The sequence below is a fragment of the Sceloporus occidentalis genome, unplaced genomic scaffold (assembly GCF_023333645.1).
Source record: "Sceloporus occidentalis isolate IW3139 unplaced genomic scaffold, rSceOcc1.0.p SCAF_5, whole genome shotgun sequence".
Lineage (NCBI taxonomy): Eukaryota > Metazoa > Chordata > Lepidosauria > Squamata > Phrynosomatidae > Sceloporus > Sceloporus occidentalis.
In genome coordinates, this window is record NW_028316985.1 from 179,631,720 (window position 1) to 179,653,168 (window position 21,449).

General features: G+C 40.1%; 1 protein-coding gene across 1 annotated transcript in view; it reads left to right on the plus strand.

Moving 5' to 3' along the window:
* Positions 1–21,449, plus strand: part of LOC149313236 (electrogenic sodium bicarbonate cotransporter 1-like) — a 241,715-nt gene that overhangs the window by 197,069 nt on the left and 23,197 nt on the right. Inside the window, exons 17-21 of the mRNA XM_089526331.1 lie at positions 3,987–4,175; positions 7,802–7,915; positions 9,320–9,481; positions 17,290–17,468; positions 18,308–18,380. Of these exons, the coding sequence (XP_089382457.1) occupies positions 3,987–4,175; positions 7,802–7,915; positions 9,320–9,481; positions 17,290–17,468; positions 18,308–18,380 (717 nt within the window). The remainder of the gene's footprint in view (positions 1–3,986; positions 4,176–7,801; positions 7,916–9,319; positions 9,482–17,289; positions 17,469–18,307; positions 18,381–21,449) is intronic.

Consider the following 21,449-nt stretch of genomic DNA (forward strand, 5'->3'; position numbering starts at 1 on the left):
CAAAATATCCCCCCTTAAAAAAGAATTAAACAATTTAGTATTAAAATTACATACATAAAACATAAAACAATTAAAACAATAACGCTGGGCAGAATCATTATGTGGGGGAGTCATTACATGGCCGAGTAGTTTATTCTGGGAAGGTCTGCCGGAAGAGATCCATCTTGACAGCTTTTTTGATGCTGTCTAGGTTGGTAATTTGAAGGATCTTGTCCGGCAGGCCATTCCATAAGGTGGGAGTGACTGCGGAGAAAGTCCTCTGGGAGGTCGCAGTCAATCTGGTCTTTACAGACTGCAACAGGTTCCTCCCAGAGGATCTAAGTGCACAGGGCGGATTATACGGAAGTAGGCGATCCCTTAAATAAGTTGGACCCAAGCCATGTAGGGGTTTAAAGGTGATAACCAAGACCTAATACTGTGCCTGAAAACTAATAGGCAGCCAGTGGAATGACTTTAGTATTGGTGTTACTTGGTCACTCCTTGATGTTCCAGTAATCAACCTTGCTGCCATATTCTATATCAGGTGTAGTTTTTGGACTAGGCACAAGGGTAGCCCATGTAAAGCGCATTACAAAAATCAAGTCTTGAGGTTACCAGTGCATGTATTACAGTTACAAGATGCCCCGATTCCAGGAAAGAGTGCAGTTGGTACATCAGCCGAAGCTGATAACAAGCGCTTGACCATCGCATTCACCTGATTTCTCATGTGAAGTGATGGATCAAGAAGTATCCCCCAGACTGTGAACACAGTCCTTTGAGGAGAGCGTGAGGTTGCAACCCGATACCTGGTTTGGGAGCCCCTACTTACGTACCTCCATTTTGTCTGGATTCAGTTTGAGCTTGTTTCCCCTCATCCAGTCCATTATTGCCTCAAGACACTGACGGAGGGGGAAAATGCCATCTGTCGTGGTCGCTGATGACTGAGACATGGGGCAATATATTTGGGTGTCATCAGCATACTGATAACACCTGTCTATGGATGATTTCTCCCAGTGGCTTCATATAAATATTGAATAGCATCGGGACAGGATGGTACCTATTTTGGAGGAGCAACTGTCGCCGAGCATCACCCTCTGGAACCTGCCTGATAGGAAGGAGCGGAACCATTGCAACACAGTGCCTCTGATTCCTAACTCTCTCAGGCGTTCCAAGAGGATGTTGTGATCTGTTGTGTCAAATGCTACTGAGAGGTCTAGAAACATCAACAGTGTGCCTAGACGAAGGTCATCAGTTTCCACCCTATATCCTGTCCTGAAGCCAGTTTGAAATGGATCAAGAACATCGGCTTCATCCAAGATCACTTGGAGCTGAAGAGAAACAGCCCTCTCGATCACCTTGCTCAAAAATGGCAGATGGGATACAGGCCTGTAGTTTTTGCTGTCCAGGGGGTCTAGGGAAGGTTTTTTCAGGAGCGGTCTAATATTGAGGTGGAATCTCTTTTCCTGTAGCTTGCATCCATTGTTATGTTTCTATTCTCTGGATTAGCAGAAAACTAGCTTGCTTCATGCTCAATATGACACCCCTTGAAATACCTAAATAGGGTTATCGTATCACCTCTTAACCTCATCTTCTCCAGGTTAAACATACACAGCTCCCTAAGTCTCTCTTCATAAGGCATAGTGTCCAGACCCTTCACCATTTTGGTCACCAGTCTTTGGTTCAGAATTTACTTTATTAGTATTAAATTAATGATTATTAATTGATTATTCATAGATTATGGGTTGAATATAATGAAAATATTACACACTGATTGTTGTTGTTGCGTGCCTTCAAATCATTTCTGACTTAAGGCAACCCTAAGGCGTCCCAGCTTCTGCTAACCTAGCAGTTGTAAAGCATGTAAAAGTGCAAGTGAATAAATAGGTACCACTTTGGTTGGAAGGTAACAGCATTGCATGCAGTTGTGCTGGTTACATGACCACAGAATCATCTTTGACAACGCTGAGTCCCTTGGCTTTGTTATGGAGATAGGCACTGCTGCCTTCAGTCAGATAAGACTAGACAATCTTGTCAAAGGGGAAACCTTTATTTTTTTACCTTAAAGCGAACCTATAATGGGGTTTTCTTGGCTTGTTTCTTCAGAGGGGGTTTGCTATTGCCATCTTCTGAGGCTAAGAGAGTGTAGCTATAACAAGGTCCCCCAGTGGATTTCCATGGCTGAACCCTGGTCTCTAGAGTCATAAGCCTAACCCCAAACCACTACTCCATGCTGGCTCTTCAAAGGGTAGATTTACTGAATCAATTACTGAATGGTGAATCAAGTAAGTTCCATTGATTTGATGGGTCTGTTCTACTGGGAATCAGCAACAGAATTCAGACCAGTGTTTGAAAGCATGAAATTGGCCTGTAATTAAAGCAAGAAAAGATGTTGAATTAACAATATTGGTGTTTTAACAATTGAAATTACACGTTTTAAACCACTCTTCAAAATGTTGACAAATTAGAGACAACAGCAGCTATTTCCATGCTCAGAGTTAACATACAGCCAGTTTGGACCACTGTTGTTCTTTCTCCCAAACTGCCCTCCCCTCAAAAGAAGAGCAGTGCAACTGGGTCTGCACTGAGAAGGGGCTAATTAAAATCACAAGAGCATTCTTTTCAAAATTCTGCTAGGCAGGGAGGCAAAGGAGAGGGAAATGTGCTGAGTAGTACAATGTTCTGTGACAAAGTGTCATAGCCTTAAGGTGCTTCAAGGAGCTGACGTCCTACTTACATAGGAAATGGCATGTCCCATCAGTCCTCATGTGCATCTGTTGCCAAAATAGCTGTTGCCCTCTCCCTTCCCTCCTCCCCCCCATTCCTGCTTGCTAAGGTCAGCCTTCTGTTTCCTTCTCTACAGTACTTAATTGCTGTTGTTTATTCTTTCAGATCATATTCACTCTCATTTTGTCATCCCATTCCTCTTCCTCCTCCTAAATCTGTTTATTACCATTACTTCTCCTTTTTCTTTGCTTTTCCTCTGCTGAGAAACTTAGACTGCAATCTCATTAGGGCAGTGATCCATCTTTTTTCCTAAATTAATGTGGAGCAGTAATGTGTCTTAAATTGCACATTAGGTTGGGGATCCTATTCCTTTTCTTCTGCAGACCATCTAACCAGGCACTGGTCAGACAGACCATGGTCTCTCTGACTTTATGGCAGCTTCGTATGTTCATGCTTGTTTTTGGATCCCACTGGATGTAGTCTTGATAATAGAGTCAGCCCTTTGTATCCATGGATTTTTTATCCATGGGTTCAACCATCCACGGCTTGAAAATATTTTTTAAAAATTGTAACTTCCTATGAGCAAATCTTGATTTTGCTATTTTATATAAGAGACACCATTTTATTATGCCATTATATTTAAAGAGACTTGAGCATCCACAAATTTTGTCATCCATGGGGGTCCTGGAACCAAGCCTCAGTGGATATCAAGGGCCCATAGTACTACTCAAACTCCAGTTAACTTACAGGCAAGGAGACAGCATGCAGAGAGGCAAGGAGATGGCTGTCTGCAACACATAGTTGTTGTACGAGAAAAGAAAGCTGAAATGGATCAGCAGAGTTGTGGCTTTCTCCTTGTCTCTTCTTATGCTGTTGAAGCACTTCCATTCTCTTCCTGAGGGTGATGGTCAGAAAAGTGTGTCATTTTATTGTACTGAAAAAATCTATTTGGTAAAAGGCATGCTTTTGTGACTGTGTCCCTCAGGAAGGAGAATGGAAATGCTACAACAGCATGCAGAGAGGCAAGGAGAAAGCTGCTTTTTTCCTGCTCTGTTTTGACTTTCTTTTCTCATGTGATAAGGCTTTATGATACTCATGTGCAGCAATTCAAGACCTTGCTGTGTAACATATTCTAGTCCCACCCAGGCTTTTAGGTCCACTTGGGTTTCATCATGTTTTCTAATTCCCCAATTATTGACAGGAGGGGATGAAAACCACCAATGACGAATGAATCATAAGGCCTTCTAATTAATACTGATGCCAACTTTGTTTTCTGTTTGTAGCACAACGGCACAATTGACTGGTCATCTTTGCCAAAGAAAACATGCTTGAAATACGGAGGAGTCCTGGTGGGCAACAATTGCAAATATGTTCCCGACATTACTCTCATGTCATGTATCCTCTTCTTGGGTACCTACACCTGCTCTATGGCTTTGAAGAAATTCAAGACCAGTCGTTACTTCCCAACTACTGTAAGCAGACTGGCTTTGTGTTGTTTTCAGTATTCTTGTTTTAATTCAAAGGGGGGGGGACTTGACACATGACATCACTTCCAGATTCTGTAGTCCGCAGGTTATCCCCCCCCCCACATGAGGGTTTCCCCCCACAATAAGAATTTTGCTCCCCCCATTAAATTGTTCTCCAGTCCCCAAATTTCTAGCATTGCAGCAAATTAAAACTTAAACATCTAGAAATATAGTTTAGGCCTCCAAAGAAAAGGGGCAGGCAGAATAACCAAGAAAGTACAAGCACAGCAAATGTAAGCTATATGTGTGAATGATTTTCAGTGTTTCACTCTCTACAAAACAAGAAAATTAGGGACTGAAGGAAAATTTCATGGAGGAATGCCAAAATTCGTATTTGAGGAGGTAATGTCTTCATTTTTCTCCCTGTATCTACACCCCTCACTTGGTTGGTAATTCTTCTTAGGGTTCCAATGTGCCTGAAATGGAGGTGGGTCGAGAGTATCAGTGAATGGGAGACTAGGTGATCTGGCAAGCACAGTTAACAGCATATATTCTCTTTAGCTCTGTCATGGCAGCTCCTCTGAATCATTTGGCCCAGGCCCAAGTTTGTGGAATTGGCAAAAGGGATCAGAGCAAATTGGGTGGCTAGGCATTCTTTTTATCCATGCCCTGCTCTGCCTCAGCTGTAGGCATGAAATATAAGTGTACATATCAAAGAAATACATTTTGGAGGGACTTGCTACATCTACCCAAGATACAATGTATAGTCCAAGATCCTACACTGAGCTTAGCATAGATTGCTGCATGTGAAGTTATACATTAACTGTGCTATACAACCCTTGTGCTGCTCCAAGCACATCTCCACAATCAATGTGTAAATGTATGCCCATGAATAATGCATCCATGCACATTTCCCAAATGTCCAGTTATACATAGTGGCACGACATGTACCACTTTGCTTCTGCAGCCCTGAAATGAATGCAAGTGTTCATCACTGAAAGGCTTCCGTAGGGAAACATATACACGTGCAAGATCCCAGCAGGATCCCAGCCATTCTTTGGCCCTAAAAACTTTGATTTGCTCCTATATTCCACCCCCACCCCCAAAGGTCTGCAGACCAATTTTTTTTAAATTTTTTAACCTCCTTCTAAAAGTGCAGTAATATGATACAGTACAGTGAAGTAATGCAATACAGTACAGTGTAGAAAAGCTATTAAAGGCTATGAAGTTACATACATCCCATTTTTGAAGCATAAGAATGCACACAAATGCAAACAAATATTTTGTGGCTGTTTCAGGCAGGTAGTGCACTTGCCTGGCCATATATTTATTTGCATTATGAATGTGTTTGCAACGTCACCAGAACCTAGAGGGAAGATAGCCTAGTTGATGGACCACAGACTTAGCGAACTGAGATCATATTGCTATACACTGATGCCTCTGGGCACTACATCCAGCATCCGTTTCTGTGTTTGTAATAGGAGAATAGTGGTGACCAGAGGTCAGTGTTAGACTGCATTCTAGAGCAGAGATTTAAACCTTTATAAATTAAATTTTCACAGTCAGGAACAAACCATTCTACTGGTTTTTTTCCCTTCTGTGGAAAGACATTGAAAAATGCACAGTATGTGCAAAATTAGTTCCAAACTGTGAAGATTCTCCTGTCTAGGATTTTCCTTTTCAGGTCTTCCTGATGCTTTGAAAAATTCCGTTTTGATTATTATTAGAATATTTTTGAGTATGCTTGCCATCCTTAGTATAGAGCAAGTAATACAGAAATCTGTGGTGTTTATGTGAAAGGTGCCTGAAGTAATTGACAGACTGGATCCTAAATCTTACCACTTTCTTTGTTTTGGTCCTATAAAATAACAAACCAGGTTTGATTACTGTAATCAAGCATATAGGTTTGTGTAGCATAAGAGACAGAAGGCAGATTTAATTTGCTCAATTAGTCATTTTGGCAGTCCATTGTATCCATAGAACTCTCCCCTAGCACCACATTTCAAATGAGTTGGTTCTTTTGTTGTCAACTTTCTTCAATTTCCAGTGTTCACAGCCATACATAGACAATGGAAATGCTACTGCATGGATGATCTTGACTTGGATATTTAATCACAGTTAGCTCTCTGTATCCATGAATTCTTTATCCACAGATTCAACTATCCACAACTTGAAAATATTAAAATATATATAAAAACTCCATAAAGCAAGCCTTGATTTTGCTATTTTATATAAGGGACACAATTTTACAATGCCATTGTATTTAATAAAACTTGATCATCCAAAGATTTTGGTATCCCCAGGGGAACCAAACCCCATCAGATACTGAGGGCCAACTGTATATATCTTTACATTTGAGACTCTCATCATAGCTGCTGTTCTAAGCCCTAGAATTTAGTATGCTGTCACAAATATGAAAGATGCATGAAGGCAAGAGATTAGAGCCATTCTTTTGAAAGTGGGTAAAATCCCCCCTCCACTTTGTTTCCAGGCAAAGTAGTGAATTTTTATTTTAGTTTCACCTTTTGGAAGGTAACAGGGTAAATTGTTGCCTCAAGCATCCAAGTGCCATAGGGATTCATGAGCAACAACATATTTGTTGTTTTAAAATAAGGCTTCTCCTGGATTTTAATAAAAGGAAGACAAAATCCTTACTTCAAATGGCTGAGCTTTGCTTCAAGGTATGTGCAACACATAATAGATACAACTCTAAGCCATAAGCATATACACACAGGTTGAAGTAAAGTTCAAACAGCCATGGCACCTGAAATCTATGCAGAAATCATTGCACAGGTAGATGCTTCCTTCCAAAATATGTTTGTATTGATTTATATGGGATTCTGACATCTTTCCTCTGTGCCTTGGAAATTAGAAGTGGCTGAATATAATTTCCAGATTCACTGTCAAACTCAGAGCATGAGGCTGGTTGACATCTGCATAATGAATGAAAGTGTAAGGAAAGTGTTTGGGTGGGAGACTCCTAGGGTCAAATAGATTCCTAGAGTTCTATTCGAGATCACTCCCACAACATCCCAGTTAATAAAAACCAGGCTTCTTTCCCAGCATAGTTCTGATTTTTCCATGCTAATGCCAAGATTTGGTTTGTGCACTGGACTGCATTCTGAGATCAGTTAATGCATGTGTGGAAGACAACAGAGTGCCTGTGTTTCATTCAGACATGCAAAGTATTTTGTTAATTGCAGTCTTTTGCCTGCTCTTCCTTGCTTACTTTACAGCAATGGCTTTCTGCAGGACATTACAAGTTAGCTTCCAACCAAGGCTGGCTGTATCAAAGACTATTCTTAACTCTAGTCAGGAACTAGTTTTATGGAAGAAACCGTTGGAGGGGTGAAAGGAGGTGGTCCAATTGCCTCTTTCATCCACCAAAAGCAGATTACCAACAATGCTAATTATTTTCTTAATGAGGACTGCTTTAGCCCCGCAATGTCTCTGCTTCAAAGGTTATCATTTTCAGAGTAGTGGCTTCTTTATGTAGCCCATTTCATTTTTACTTTTGAAAAAAAATCTATTTGTAATGTTTCAAAGGCTGTCAAACAAAAATGGGGGAATGGCATTTTTAAAAAAATTGCAACCATAATAAAATAGATGTTACAGTACTCTATTTTTTACAGGCAAGGAAGTTGATCAGTGACTTTGCCATTATTCTTTCCATTCTGATTTTCTGTGGAATTGATGCTCTGGTAGGTGTGGATACACCGAAACTCCTTGTGCCAAGTGAATTCAAGGTATGTTAGACACTCTTTGCTCAGCTCAAATAATGGAGGCATAGGACTGCCATATAAGTGATTCCTGCATGCTTTTGTAGCCGATTTATTTACCTTTCACTGGCGCAGTCTCCAGGACGTGGAGGTAACACTTGCAGCTGGGAACCAAATGGGATCAGTTATACAATGCAGCCAGAGTGAAACAAGTTGTAGCAGTGGGACTTTTTGCTGAGCATGGACTATTATGTCATCTGCCATTCTCATGTTTTTTTTTCTTTTGTGCATAGATGCAATCCTCACAGTAGCTAGAGGACAAATAGATTTTCATAGCAGTAATATCTTGTTGTCAGCTCTGCAAAGTGGCCAAGTAAGATCCATTAGGGACCTTTGGTGATGCAGTTGGAGGACTGTTAGGATGAGTGTTTGCACTTCAGAATTTAACACTACTGTATATTGTTTTCATGGGATGGGCACATTGCATATAGCACTGATGTGGAATGTTCTCATGACTGGACTGTCTTCTTTCTTGAATATCTCTGGCAGTGATACCACTACAGTGCTTAACGCAAACTACATGGAAGTAGTGCTCACATTGCAAAGATAAATATGAATTGGGCCTGAGAGTATCTCAAGTCTTCTGTGGTTCTTTAACTTGTGGCTTTCTGAGCTTTGTCTCAATCTTCCTTCTCTTTAATGCCAGAGTGGGCAATTGTGAAATATTAGAGGGCCTCATTATCTCTGAAGATCTTGGAGGGCTTCATTCCCCTTAATTTCCCCAGAAGATAGATGATAGATAGATATCATTATAGATATATAGATAAAGATATAGATATATATCCGCCCTCAGATGCTCCAAACACCCTCTGGCAGTGTGGGGAGCATCTTGTACTATGTTTTTAAGACCCCCTGGCCCATTTTAAGCCTAGGAAAGGAGGTTTTTTTTATGAACAGGAAGTAAGTGAAAATTGGTCCCATAAGCCCGGCCCATAGGTACTAGGGACATGGGTGTGTGTGTGTGTGTGTGTGTGTGTGTGCATTCTCACCATGTATTTTGCCCTGTGGGCCAATTTAGACACAAGAGAGATCCTGGGTCTAAATTGGCCCTGAGGGCAAAATACATGGTGAAAATGCACCCCTCATGCTCCCTAGTACCTATGGACTGGGCTTATGGAGCCAATTTTTTTAATGAGCCCCTGGGACCCACAGAAATGGCATTGGGGGTTACATGCAGCCCATGGAGCCATTATTTGTCCACCTTTGGTTTAATGATTTCCTTCCACCTTTCTTTCTCTTTGCCTCTGAAAGGCTTCTTAGTGCACTTAGATGATGTATTGACTGACTAATTGATTGATGCGTTTGTTTGCTATGGACATTGGTCATGCTGTTCCATCTCTGATGCCTGTTTCCATTTCTTCGCCCATGAAGCCAACGAGCCCCCACAGAGGCTGGTTTGTTCCACCTTTTGGAGGGAACCCCTGGTGGGTCTACCTGGCAGCTGCCATCCCTGCCCTGTTGGTGACGATCCTCATCTTCATGGACCAGCAAATCACAGCTGTTATTGTCAACCGGAAAGAGCATAAACTCAAGGTTGGTGCCTTGGTGCATCAGGGTTAATGAAAGAGTATTTATCACATGCACAGTAGTCTATGGTAGAATCTAATGCCCAAAATTCAGTTGTTAAAGTTCAGTTCAATTACTTACATAAATTTTGATTTAGCAAGTTCCCATTGATTCAATAAGTCTACTGTAGTTGGGACCAACTTTTGTATTCAGGCTAATGGAAGGAATCATGTGATCTTTAGATGTTTTTCTTTGAAACCTTTGATTAAAAAATAGTGGAAAGATGGTCAGAGAATGTGGAGAGACAGATGTCAGTATCATTTGCAATGTTGTTAGTATGTAAATTTGTTACATATGTAAAAGTATGTGTTTTTATATGTTTGTCATGATTTTATATGCTTCTTCTTCTTATTATTATTATTTTAAAAACATTATGTTATAGGTTGAGTATTCCTTACGTGAAAGGCTTGGGACCAGAAGTGTTTCAGAATAGCAGGGTTTTGGCGGCGGCGGGGGCGGGGGGCAGGGTTGGATTTTGGAATAAAAAATAGCATATTATATATCTCTACTATATTTGCGAGGCTGGAGAGAGATACACGGATCTGTGAAATGGTTGGAGTCCAAGCATAGTGCTTGGTGTGAATCCATACCTTATGCCATTTAATAGATTTTTTGCGTCTCTGTCCAGCTTTGCATTGTTAAACCTGAAGTGAATGTAGGCAGCAGCAGCAATAACCATCAGTCCAGTGCTGAGAGTTAGAGTGCTGCTGCTGCTGCTGCTGATCATGATAAATCAGTCTTTAGTTTAAGCTTGTCAGTAACTTTCTCTGTGGTGGGGATGATGGGAAATGGCTGCACCACTGCTGTCTTTTGATGGTGCTCTGGGATAGAGGTATGCTGAGGTAAGGAGAAATGAGAGTCAAGGTGGTTGGATGTGGGAGAGAAAGAAAGATGTGGGAGACATCTCTTTTGTCTTTCTCCAGCCTCACATCTCTCTCTAGCCTCACAAATAAAGGCATGTACTGTGCTATTGGTGTGTTCAAAAATAAAAACTATACCAAATTGAATCCTTGTTGAGCATCATATCTGTAATAAGTTTTGGATTTTGGACCACTTTGGATTTCTGGATAAGGGATACACAATATGCACTATATTATATATTATATTATTATAGCAGCTCCCTTCAATCCTTCCCATTGGCTATGCTGCCTAGGGTTGATGGGACTTACAGCATCATCTGGAGTGTTGCATTATTCCCACATCTGATTTAGGTTTACAAATCTGATTAAGTAAGTTAGGATGGGTTATTTTTTCTGATCTATTTATTGCTTAGAGCAATGAAATTCTGTGTTACCAACTCGTTTGTTGTACTTTCCCTTCTTTCTTGATGTGTGCCACCCATGGTTGCCACGCAGCATTTTCAGTAATCCCAGGCAGCAAATCAAAGAGATTTTTAGTGGCTAATGATATGGTCACATCAGAAAATGGTGTCGAAGGCCTGATACAGACAGCCAAAATAAAGCTGCTTCGAGTCACAGTGGAGGTATGGTGTTTCAATGATGCATGCGTCCTAAAAGTCCAGAAGCCACACCAAAGCCACACTCCAGTCTGGAGCGTGGCTTTGGTGCGACTTCTGGACTCTTAGGAGGCATGCATCATTGAAACACCATACCTCCACTGTGACTTGAAGCAGCTTTATTTTGGCTGTCTGTAACAGGCCATAGATTGCTTTTTAAAAATAGTTCCCCTGGTGGAGGAGGTGTGCCAGGAGAGATGGAACTGCAGATCAACATATAAGTGTTTGCTTAATTACAGTAAATACGTAGCGAACAGTTCACTGCTCAAATCAGTCAACTGAATGCTTCTAAGGTAAGCTTCGGCTGTGAAACACAGGTTGGCCCACCTGACATTTAAGATCAAAATCTTTGTTTCTAGCATTAATTTACTTACAGCATTTGTATAGGACTTTCAGCAATGTTCTCTCATCAGCTTGCAGAACTGGGATAGCCTTGGGATTGCATATGACCCCTCCAAATTTGTTTTTAAGCCCTTAACCTATCTAGACTTCTACAACTGCCTCCTTTCTGGCAAATTAAAAGGAGAGGGTGTAAACTCCTAGTCAAGTTCATTGGAAGATATGCTCTTTCAGTCTGGATCCAAGCTATATTCACCCGAGTTACTCACTTCTACATTAAATAGTAAAGTTATAAGCTAGATGTAACAACAGCAGACATGTTAGTCTAATCACTTGTCTTACCTCTGTGTGTGCATACATGCACATGTCTTAGTTAAGTATCAAAAGAGGAAGAAAAGGTGAAATAGATAATAATAATAATAATAATAATAATAATAATAATAATTTATATCCCACCTTTCAATTTCAAGTATCTAGGCGAGTAACAACAGTCCAGTATAACATTTAAAAACAGTAGTAACATGATCCCAATCCCCTAGCCCTCCCTCCTTCTGTTAAAATACAGATAAAACATCATACTATATAATAACAGTAGCAGTATCACAAATTACACCCAGTTGCGTAGAGAATGCAGCTAAAATTAGGAGCATGGAAAAATATTTACAGAAGTGGTCATAGGGAGAGACAGTGGGTAGGTGAGCAGTTCAGATTCTAATTTTGGAGGTTAGTCTGGGAAGGCTCGCTGGAAGAGAATCGTCTTTATTGCCTTTTTAAAGGCCTCTAAAGATGTAATTTGGTGGATCTCCTCCGGCAGGTCATTCCACATTTTCAGAGCGGCGGCTGAAAAGGTCCTCTGGAAAGTTGCCACCAGCCTGGTTTTCTTTGGGTGTAGTAGGTTCCTCCCAGAGGCCCTGAGTGTGTGGGAAGGATTGTATGGGGGGGAGGCATTCCCTCAGTTAGCCTGGACCCAGGCCATGTAGGGCTTTATTCTCTTCAATTAGTCAAACAAATGCCTTTTTCTTTTGGCTCCATTCATGTGTTGGAAGTGAATTGAGTGGCAAAACAGACCACCCCCTTGGAGCAGCATCCTGCCACCCCTTTCCTCACCAGATCGAGGCTGCAGCAACTGCACACTGCAGCACTGATCCAGCGCTTTGCTGGTGCTAAAAAAAAATCTGGGAAAATGTCATTGACAAAAGGTAGCCCTTGCTGCCGCAGTGACGGCTTTTCAGGGTTTCTTTGCCACAGCCAATCTAAATACTGCGCTAAAGAAACGGTGTGACGCTGCCCGCTGTCTGGGCAAATGGATGGCATGACACCAGCATTGGGGCAGAATTGGGGCATGCAGCAAGCGGTCACCAGGCCTCCTATCCGCCTCGATGCCGGTGTTTATCGCCAGTCTGTTTAGCCCCTCAGTTTGGAGAAAAGAGCCTGGAGGAATGGTCTGCAAAGAGACAAGGAGGCATAAGATTCAGCTCTGCTCCCTCCTTTTAGTTTTAATTTTCAACACTCCCTCTCCTTTCTTTTATACATGAATGAGGTGTACATGTGATTAAACCAGCGTGGCTTCCATGGTCACATCTACTTTGACCCGAAGAAGAAAAGTTAGAAATGTTTTCTAAAGAAATAAAGATGGCCTTTGTTTTGGCTGAGGCTCAGGAAACATTGTCCAGGCAAATGCTAAGCCTGGTAGGAAGTATGTTTTTAGACATTGCCAGCTTTTAATTTCTGTTGGGATGAACATTTACACCTTGTTTATCGCATTACAGCATCTCCATAGTATTTCTCCCCCACCCCCCAAGTCTGTGTAGCAGGATATAAAATCTTATTCAGCTCTCCCAGTGTGAAGTTGGATAAGACATTGCCCCTCATCAAAAGATGGTCAGTCTCCCCAGATAAAGAAGATGGTGAACTCCTGAAGGCAAAAAGTGAATCATGAATCATGAATCACATGTGACCCTGGGGCCTCACAATGTGGTCCAAGAAGCCCCTACACCCCCAATAATAATAATAATAATAATAATAATAATAATAGATGATGATAATTATCAGTTGATTTTTCTCCACCAAAGTGGCCCAAAGCATCACAAAGTCACAGTTGCAACTGATTCCTTTCCCTTCCCCGTAAGCCACTTCATTCCCCTCTCCAAAACAAAAAGACAAAAAAGAGAACCAAAAATGGCAGCCTGAAACAACTTGGCTTGGTCATTCATCCCTGATTTATGGGGAAAGAGTTGTTGTTTTGTTGTGTGCCTTCAGTTGTTTCCGACTTATGATGACCCAAAGGTGAACCTATTATGGGATTTTCTTGGCAAGTTTCTTCAGAGGGGTTTGCCTTTGCCATCCTCTGATGCTGAGAGTGTATGACTTGCCCAAAGTCACCCAGTGGGTATACATGGTCGAGACAGGATTTGAACCCTGATCTCCACAGTCTAGTACAATGCTTTAACCACTACACCATACTGGGGAAAGAGACCAGGAGTCAGTTTTCAGATTGCAAGTGTTATTTCACAGCAGACCAGGGCCTCATGTTCCTCTGTGTTCAAAGGTTCAGTGCTGGATTGTGTCTTCCTCGCCAGTGTGGTGGTGAATCCACTTCAGGTTTTAATACAAATGCTAAAGGCCGTAAACAGGTTCAGGACTTTAAATTTCAGAATAAGATTCAAAATGCCCCCCCCCCCCCCCCCCCGGATAGCTACCACTGACAGAAAGGTAGTATGCCAGAAAGAAGAGGTCAAGCCTAGTCTTCTCCTTGGCATATTAGTTTTCTATTGACTGTTTTTCCCCCATATAAGAACATTTAGTTTTTTGAGTCTGTCCTATGGTTTATAATTTGGAACCTAAAAATATATTTACCCCATTCAGTGAGAACTAGGTCATAGTCCTGTTGGGACATAAATTTGTTTGTTTTGGTTTTGCTTTTCTGGATATAATAAATTATATTTTGCTGTTTCATTTTTTTTTTTTAATAATATGTTGCTAATTTCAATTTCCAGCATCTCTTTCTTTGCTCCATCTTCTATATGACATCCCTTCAGATATATTAAAGGTGGCTATCGTGTCTTCTCTCAGTCTTCTCTTCTCTGAGTTAAACATAGCCAGCCCCCTAAGTTGATCCTTGTAAGACTTGGCTTGCAGACCTTTTACTATCCAGGTTGCCCTTCTCTGAACATGTTCTAGATTGACAGTATCCTTCTTGAACTGTGATGCCCAGAAATGGACATAATATTCCAGTTGATGTCAGACTAAAGTGGAATAGAGTGGAACTAGTACTCTTAAAATTTTTTGAAATAAAAGATTCCCCATCTGAATCTTTAGGTCTTATTCATAACTTAATGATACCCATTGAATTAATTATACTTCCTCAGTGTTGATTCACCCTTCCATAATTTATATTTGGAACTAGTGATAGTATTCATACTGATAGTAGTTAGCATCCTCATTTGATAAATGTCTCACAGTGATTACTTGTCCTGTCTCTGTGACTGTTCATTATTCATATTTGTTTGATCAGAAAGCACTTGCAACAAGCAGGAGCTTCTTTGGTTTGGTATTATTTCTATCCATAACTGGTATTTTTAATTTTTGAAATGGCTCATTGTACTTGTCTGTGAGACATAGACATACATATCAGTGACCATTGTCTTCTGACTTCATCACATGATCAATAAATCATGTGCTATACTGAACATTTTGAATTGTGAAATCTAAACACTATCTACAAATGCTGATGAGTACAGTAAAGCATACTTCCTGCTTCCTTGTCCTTTGTTAGGGAAATGAATTTTTCATATACGTATGTTTAGAAAGTGAATATTGTATAATGTTCTTGTATTATGCAGAACTTAACCTGAGTCCAGGAGGAATTCTAATAATTTTAATGAACAGATTTGCACATGTTTTTCTGATGTTCCACTTCATGGCCTCATCTCAGTTTCACATATGCAAACTTTCCTGTGTTGTTGTTTGTCTTCAAGTTGTTTCCAAAGTATAGTTATCCTAAAGTGAAACTATCAGCAGGTTCAGGTCTGGTTAGTACTTGGATGAAGGACTCCAAGGAAAATCAGGTGGTCTAGGCTATATTTCAGAGGAAAGCAATGACAAACCTTGAGTATTCCTTGACTGAGAAAATCCTGTGAAATTAATTGACAGGTGATTTGAAGGCATATATGTGCACATTAAATTCACCACTCCCACCTCCCCATGCAGCCTTATACATCAATCCTGTCCTTGCTTGATTGAGAACTTTGAAAATATTTTTATGGAAGTATGCGGAAGAGATATTTGAAATAAAGTAAAACAATACATAAGCTGATCGTTGTCAGTGAATACTCTTTGAGTAGATATTAACTTGAAACATATAATGCCTCTGTTTCTGAGGACTGAAGGGAGTTTGAATGATATATTTATTTTATCCTCCTTCTTTCACTTCCTGAACAGGTTGTGCAAGTTTGGGTACTGTTTTTGAAACTGTCTGTCCCATGAGAATCAGAGCCAGAGAGAGGGAAAGAGAGAGAGAAAAACATGTGTCTTCCATTAAAAGCAATACTCTCTTACTCAAACTCACTACAATTCTTATGAAAACTTGTTTCACTTTAGTCTGTAATATACTTTATACATTACTAACTCAATGCACGCACACCACAGTCAGCAGGGTACAAATTAGTGATTTTCTTGCTTAAAAATTTGTTCTTTAACGTAACCTTTCCCTTAGTACAATTTGTTCCCAAAATTTGGCACAGCCATGAAAATAAATCCTTTATATTTGCACTGAGATCCCAGATGATCTGCTGCACTGAGCACCTGTTTTTCTCACCAGCCCATGATTTGTTAAATTAGAATGAAAAGCTAATTTGAGAAAGATAAATGAAATAGTCTGTGTGTTTATACAAATATGAGAAGTAGTAGCTTTTCTATGAGAAGAATGAGAAGAGAATTGGAAGGCGGGGAGGAGGAATGCAAATTAGATTCTTTGCAGGTTTGTGGAGTGTCTGCCCTAAGCTGACATAGCTATTTCTAGATTCTTCTGTCAACTGATGAATTGTATTCCCTCAACTGGAATACAGTTCCATCAAAGGAAAAATATGCTTCCTTTGCCTGTGGATATACCTGGCTTCCATTTACAGTTTCCCCAGTGTATTGAAACAACAGGATTAATAAATCAATAAGTACTTTAACTGAATTTCTAACTTACATTGTCACTTCTAATTCATTCTGTATGCATTAGACTTCCATACGTAGACTTCCCTTGCACCTCTGTTTGTCTGGCCTTATTGATATCTGCTTGTTTCTATATAGATGTCTCAAAAAACCAACTTTTTTGAGCTCTGACCCGTGCCAGGAGTACAGGAGGCATGAATGTTGGAAGCCTGGTCATGCAGGCCATCTCCTTTTCTATCATACTTGTGGACTTTACATGCAGTATAGAGCATGTATGAAGGGTTAACCATTGATAGTTACCAGTGATGTTAGAAGCCTCTCTGATCCCTTTCTTTGCCATTCTGTTACATATAATGTACACTGTTGTGGAATCTCCTGTGATGAAGGACAATATAGGAATGGTTTCAGTCAACCAATTATTCATACTTTGAATGTGAAGATTGCTTACTCCCATTATACCTGTTTAGCTATGGGATGCCACCATTAATGACAATAATTGGAATCAAAGTGTCAGTTACTTTTCTTGGCTCCCTCCAGCAGGAACCATAAATTATACTGTGTCTGTTTAGGAACCTGTACTTGTAATTTTGAAAATTAAAAAGAATTACCCGGCTGTGGACAATTCTGGGGCACTCATTCCAACTTATAGGCAACCGAGAACATGAGATTTCCTGTGATGATTCTCTCCACACAAAGCCTTATACCAGAAGTAATACACATCCTTTTATTTTGTTCCCCCCCCCCCACCTTATCTTTGCAGAAAGGTGCTGGCTATCATCTTGATCTTTTCTGGGTGGCTGTGCTGATGATTATATGCTCCTTCATGGGTCTGCCATGGTATGTTGCTGCTACTGTGATCTCCATTGCACACATTGACAGCTTGAAGATGGAGACAGAGACATCAGCACCTGGCGAGCAGCCCAAGTTCCTTGGTGTAAGGTATGTCAACAGGGTTGGTCTGGAAGCTAAGCAACTCAGGAGGCTGCCTCGATTTTCATTTTGTAGGGACCAGAAACACCATCTGAGTCTCCCTAGCGAGTAGGAAGTAATAGCTTTATGTTAGAGAATATATTTTGATGTAAAAAGCCCCAAATTTAATCTATGTCATATCCTAGTTAAAAAGATCTGTACCTAAGATCTCAAAGAGCTGCTGTCAGTCAAATAGACATTGTTGGCAAAATCAGATCTTTCTTACCTTTATGACCCAGAAGTTACATTTGAAATTTGGAAAGCATATGGTAGGGGGCACTGTCAAAATAACTGCCATTGAGGTAAATATGTCCCATTTACAAAATGGCTGCCATGTTGGATTTGTGCAGTGACAAAACAGCCATTTCACAGAAGACAACCTAGTGTGGCAGAAAGAAAAGTGACTGGCTGAAGAATATAAGTACATGTTGAGCTGCCATTATCTGAAATTTCAAAATGCAAAATAATCCAAAATTCAAGATTGTCCACATTCTTGCTTTCTGGTGTTTCATTGTATACAAACTTTTGTATACAAGCTTTTGTTTCATGCATTAAAATTATTAAAACTACTGTATATAAAATTACCTCCAGGTTTTGTGTACAAGGTAGCTATAAGGCAGATGTAGAGTCTAGTCTTCAGAATTATAAACATAAGGATCTTTCACATTATGTATTTTGCATGGTGGTAAAAAAACTGTCCGAACACCAATGTACTGCTTAATAGTGCTAACAGTGGTGTTGCAAATGCTTTGAGAAGGCAACTGACTATATTCCATGTGACAGTAGAAAATTGCTGGATTTGGTTTCAGGGAGCAGAGAGTGACTGGAATTATCGTATTTGTACTGACCGGCGTTTCAGTCTTCATGGCTCCTATCTTGAAGGTAAATATTCTTCTAACAGTTTTTGCCTCTACCCCATATACCACATGATGCTGGAAAAAACATAATAAGCAAGTTACAAGGAGGCCAATTTTAGCACTATAATTCTGGGTTTTTTTAAAATTTGCACTGCTCATACAGTTTGACAAATGCAGAAAATTCTTCTAAAATTGTGCAGAAATTCTTGTCATCTTTTACTGTAAGGAAAAAAGTTTACAGTATATGTATTGTTCCACAAATGGAGTTGAAATATACAAAGGTTTATTATGGCCAAGTATATAGCATAGATGATGATGCTTCAGAAACAAAATTAAGCAAGTTCTAAGACCAGGCCTTAGATTTTCTGCACATACTTCATAGCTTGTCCATGTGTGCAACTTGCACACATCCTTCTGTAGAAGTTTGTTTTGAAGGTACTTTGGACAAAAAGAAGTGAGAAATGTTCCATATGTGAAGAGCTAGGCTACACTTCCAAAAAGAAAACAAAAAAACATCACTGGTGTTTTCTGCACTTGCAAAGTTGTAGGACATTCAAATATGGAGAGAATATGGAATATTCATTTTTTTCCTCATTGGAGAGAAATTTACATCAATTATTCATCTTTCAATGAGGAGGTGAAATAGCCAAGGATTTATATCTCTAGTAGAATACAAATTGAAAAGTGATAGAAGACAGGTGATTACAAGATTCCTTGCAAAGAAAGAAAAAGCGAGGAGAGCATTACAGTTCAATTTTTATGGCTGTGTTTTCATACAGTTATGAACTTATTTATCTTTTCTTTTCTTCTATGGGGATATATTTTTGTGTGACCTTTTGTTGCATTGTGTCATGCTTTTTCTTTTCCCTGCAGTGTGTTATTTATAATCATTTTAAAGCAAGACATGCTCCATTTTGTACATATCTCCATAGGATGTTTCTGGGGGTGGAGTAGAACTGCGTCATCCAAACCAGCACCAGTGGGAGTCAAGATTTTAGTGCCATCAGCAAAACTCCACTGTGTGTTCAAATTGCTGTAGGAACCGCTTTGCAAAATGTCTCACCACATGGTCTATAGGGTAGGCTTTACATCTTGCAGTAAATTGCCAACAGTAAATTGCATGGTAACTGTGCCAAGCCCAGGAAAGCTGTCACTCAAGAAAGCAAATGCATTAAAGAGTTTGACTTTCTGGCCACACATTCTCCTCCTGCTTGGCTTGTCAGATCTGTGTATAGAAATAACTTCCTGATAAAGATAAGGATAATCAGCTTTTTTTAAATAAAAAAAATGACTCCCCCCCTTCTCTTTTGAATTTTTTTATTGTTTAATTGCCAACAACCTCTGGACTAGACAGATTCCTCCAGCACTAAGACAGCAAGCTTCTTTTAGGAACATAGAAAGCTGCCTTAAACAGAATCAAATGGTCTATCTAATTTAGGGTTGTCAATGCCGACTGGCAGCTGCTCTACAGGATTTCAGATAGAAGGCTTTCCTAGCTGAAGTAGAGATGTTGGGGATTGAATCTGAGACTTGTTGAATGCAAAGTAGATACCTCACTACAGGGAATGCAGCCTTTCCACTTGGTTGTTTTGATTTAGGAAGGCAAGATGTAGAGATGTACTTCTAATATGGTAAAAGTAGTGTCAGTAAAACCTGTGTGTTCAGATTGTGGCAAAATTCTGATTTCTTTTTTGTTGGAAGGAGTGTGTAGCAGGATGGATACATTCTGCGAATACCATCTTTCACTTTTCTTTTAACGAGTTCTGAGTACGTTGGGTGTTTCACCAATATACTAAGGTGAACAAAGTCAAGCTGTAAAAGGGATGAGCACACTTCCAAATATGCAGGGAACATGTGCCAAGAAGCTGAAACAGTCCCAGTGGCTTGTCATGTGTACCCAAGAATTTGGAATTACTCATCATCCCATCATGCTTTGTGTGTTTCTTGGAACAAATGCATATATATTCATGAAGTGCCATAAGGTGTCCTGCAGTTGAACTTTGGCCATTACTTTGATACTCAAATGAAAGAAGTTGCACTAATGGAGTTTTCAAAACCCCCACAAAATTGTTGTTAATCAGTGTTTGAAATGAGAGATGCTGGCCTGACAGTCAACAAGGTATTCAGATCATATTAACATGTAGCTCAAATAATTTGTTTTTCTCTTGAAACCTCTGAATGCAGCTCCTGTAAATGTAACATGTGAATCAGCTATTTTAACTGAATTGCATTTTCTACAAATTATGCCACTTCTTTTATACCAGGGGTGAGGAACATGTGACCCTCCAGATGTTGTTTGACTGCAGCATCATCTACTCTAGCCAGGATAGTCAGTGATGAAAGATGATGTGAGTTGCAATCCAACAGCATCTGAAGGCCACACGTTTTGCACCCCAGAATTAAGTCAGATGGTGATTGCATGCTTAAAATGGTCCTTGGTAGGTTTTTAATAAATAAAAGAGAAGCCCTGCAGAAACATAGCCAAGGTCTGTCTATTCAGTGTCTTTCTAGCTCTGCATCCAGTGATGTATAGTTACTCTATAAAATTGTCAAGGAAACTGACCCAAACTAGTGTCATGTGAGCGAACTTAGACTTACTTAGTGGGAATTTCTTTCTTTTTAACCACCACCCTCATCTTGTAGCCTGCCTTATATCACAAGACTTTTTAATATAACAGAGAATAGACTTAAAAGTTGTCACTCTCTCATTTCAGTTCTTTGTTCAGCAGTGCACTTTGAAATAATGAATGCTGTCTGTGAAAATAAATAACTACTTGTTAAGCAAGTTTACTGAATAACCAGTGTCTGCCATTTAGTGGCTACACTCAGGGACGTAGCCAAGGGGGGGGGGGGATCTTAGGGTCTAGACCCCCCCCCTTCCATTAGAAAAATGAATGGTGTGTGCTGCTGCGCCGCTGCACCCAAGCCCCATTATAATGGTGGCACTTAGTCTGGACCCCCCACTTCCTAAAATCCTGGCTACCTCTCTGCTACACTTCTTTTTTAAGTGCCAGATTCTGTTTCAGAAATATTCTTTAAAATGCTCATTACTTTGTGCTTTGGAAATGTTCAGATAAGCTATACTAATTACTTT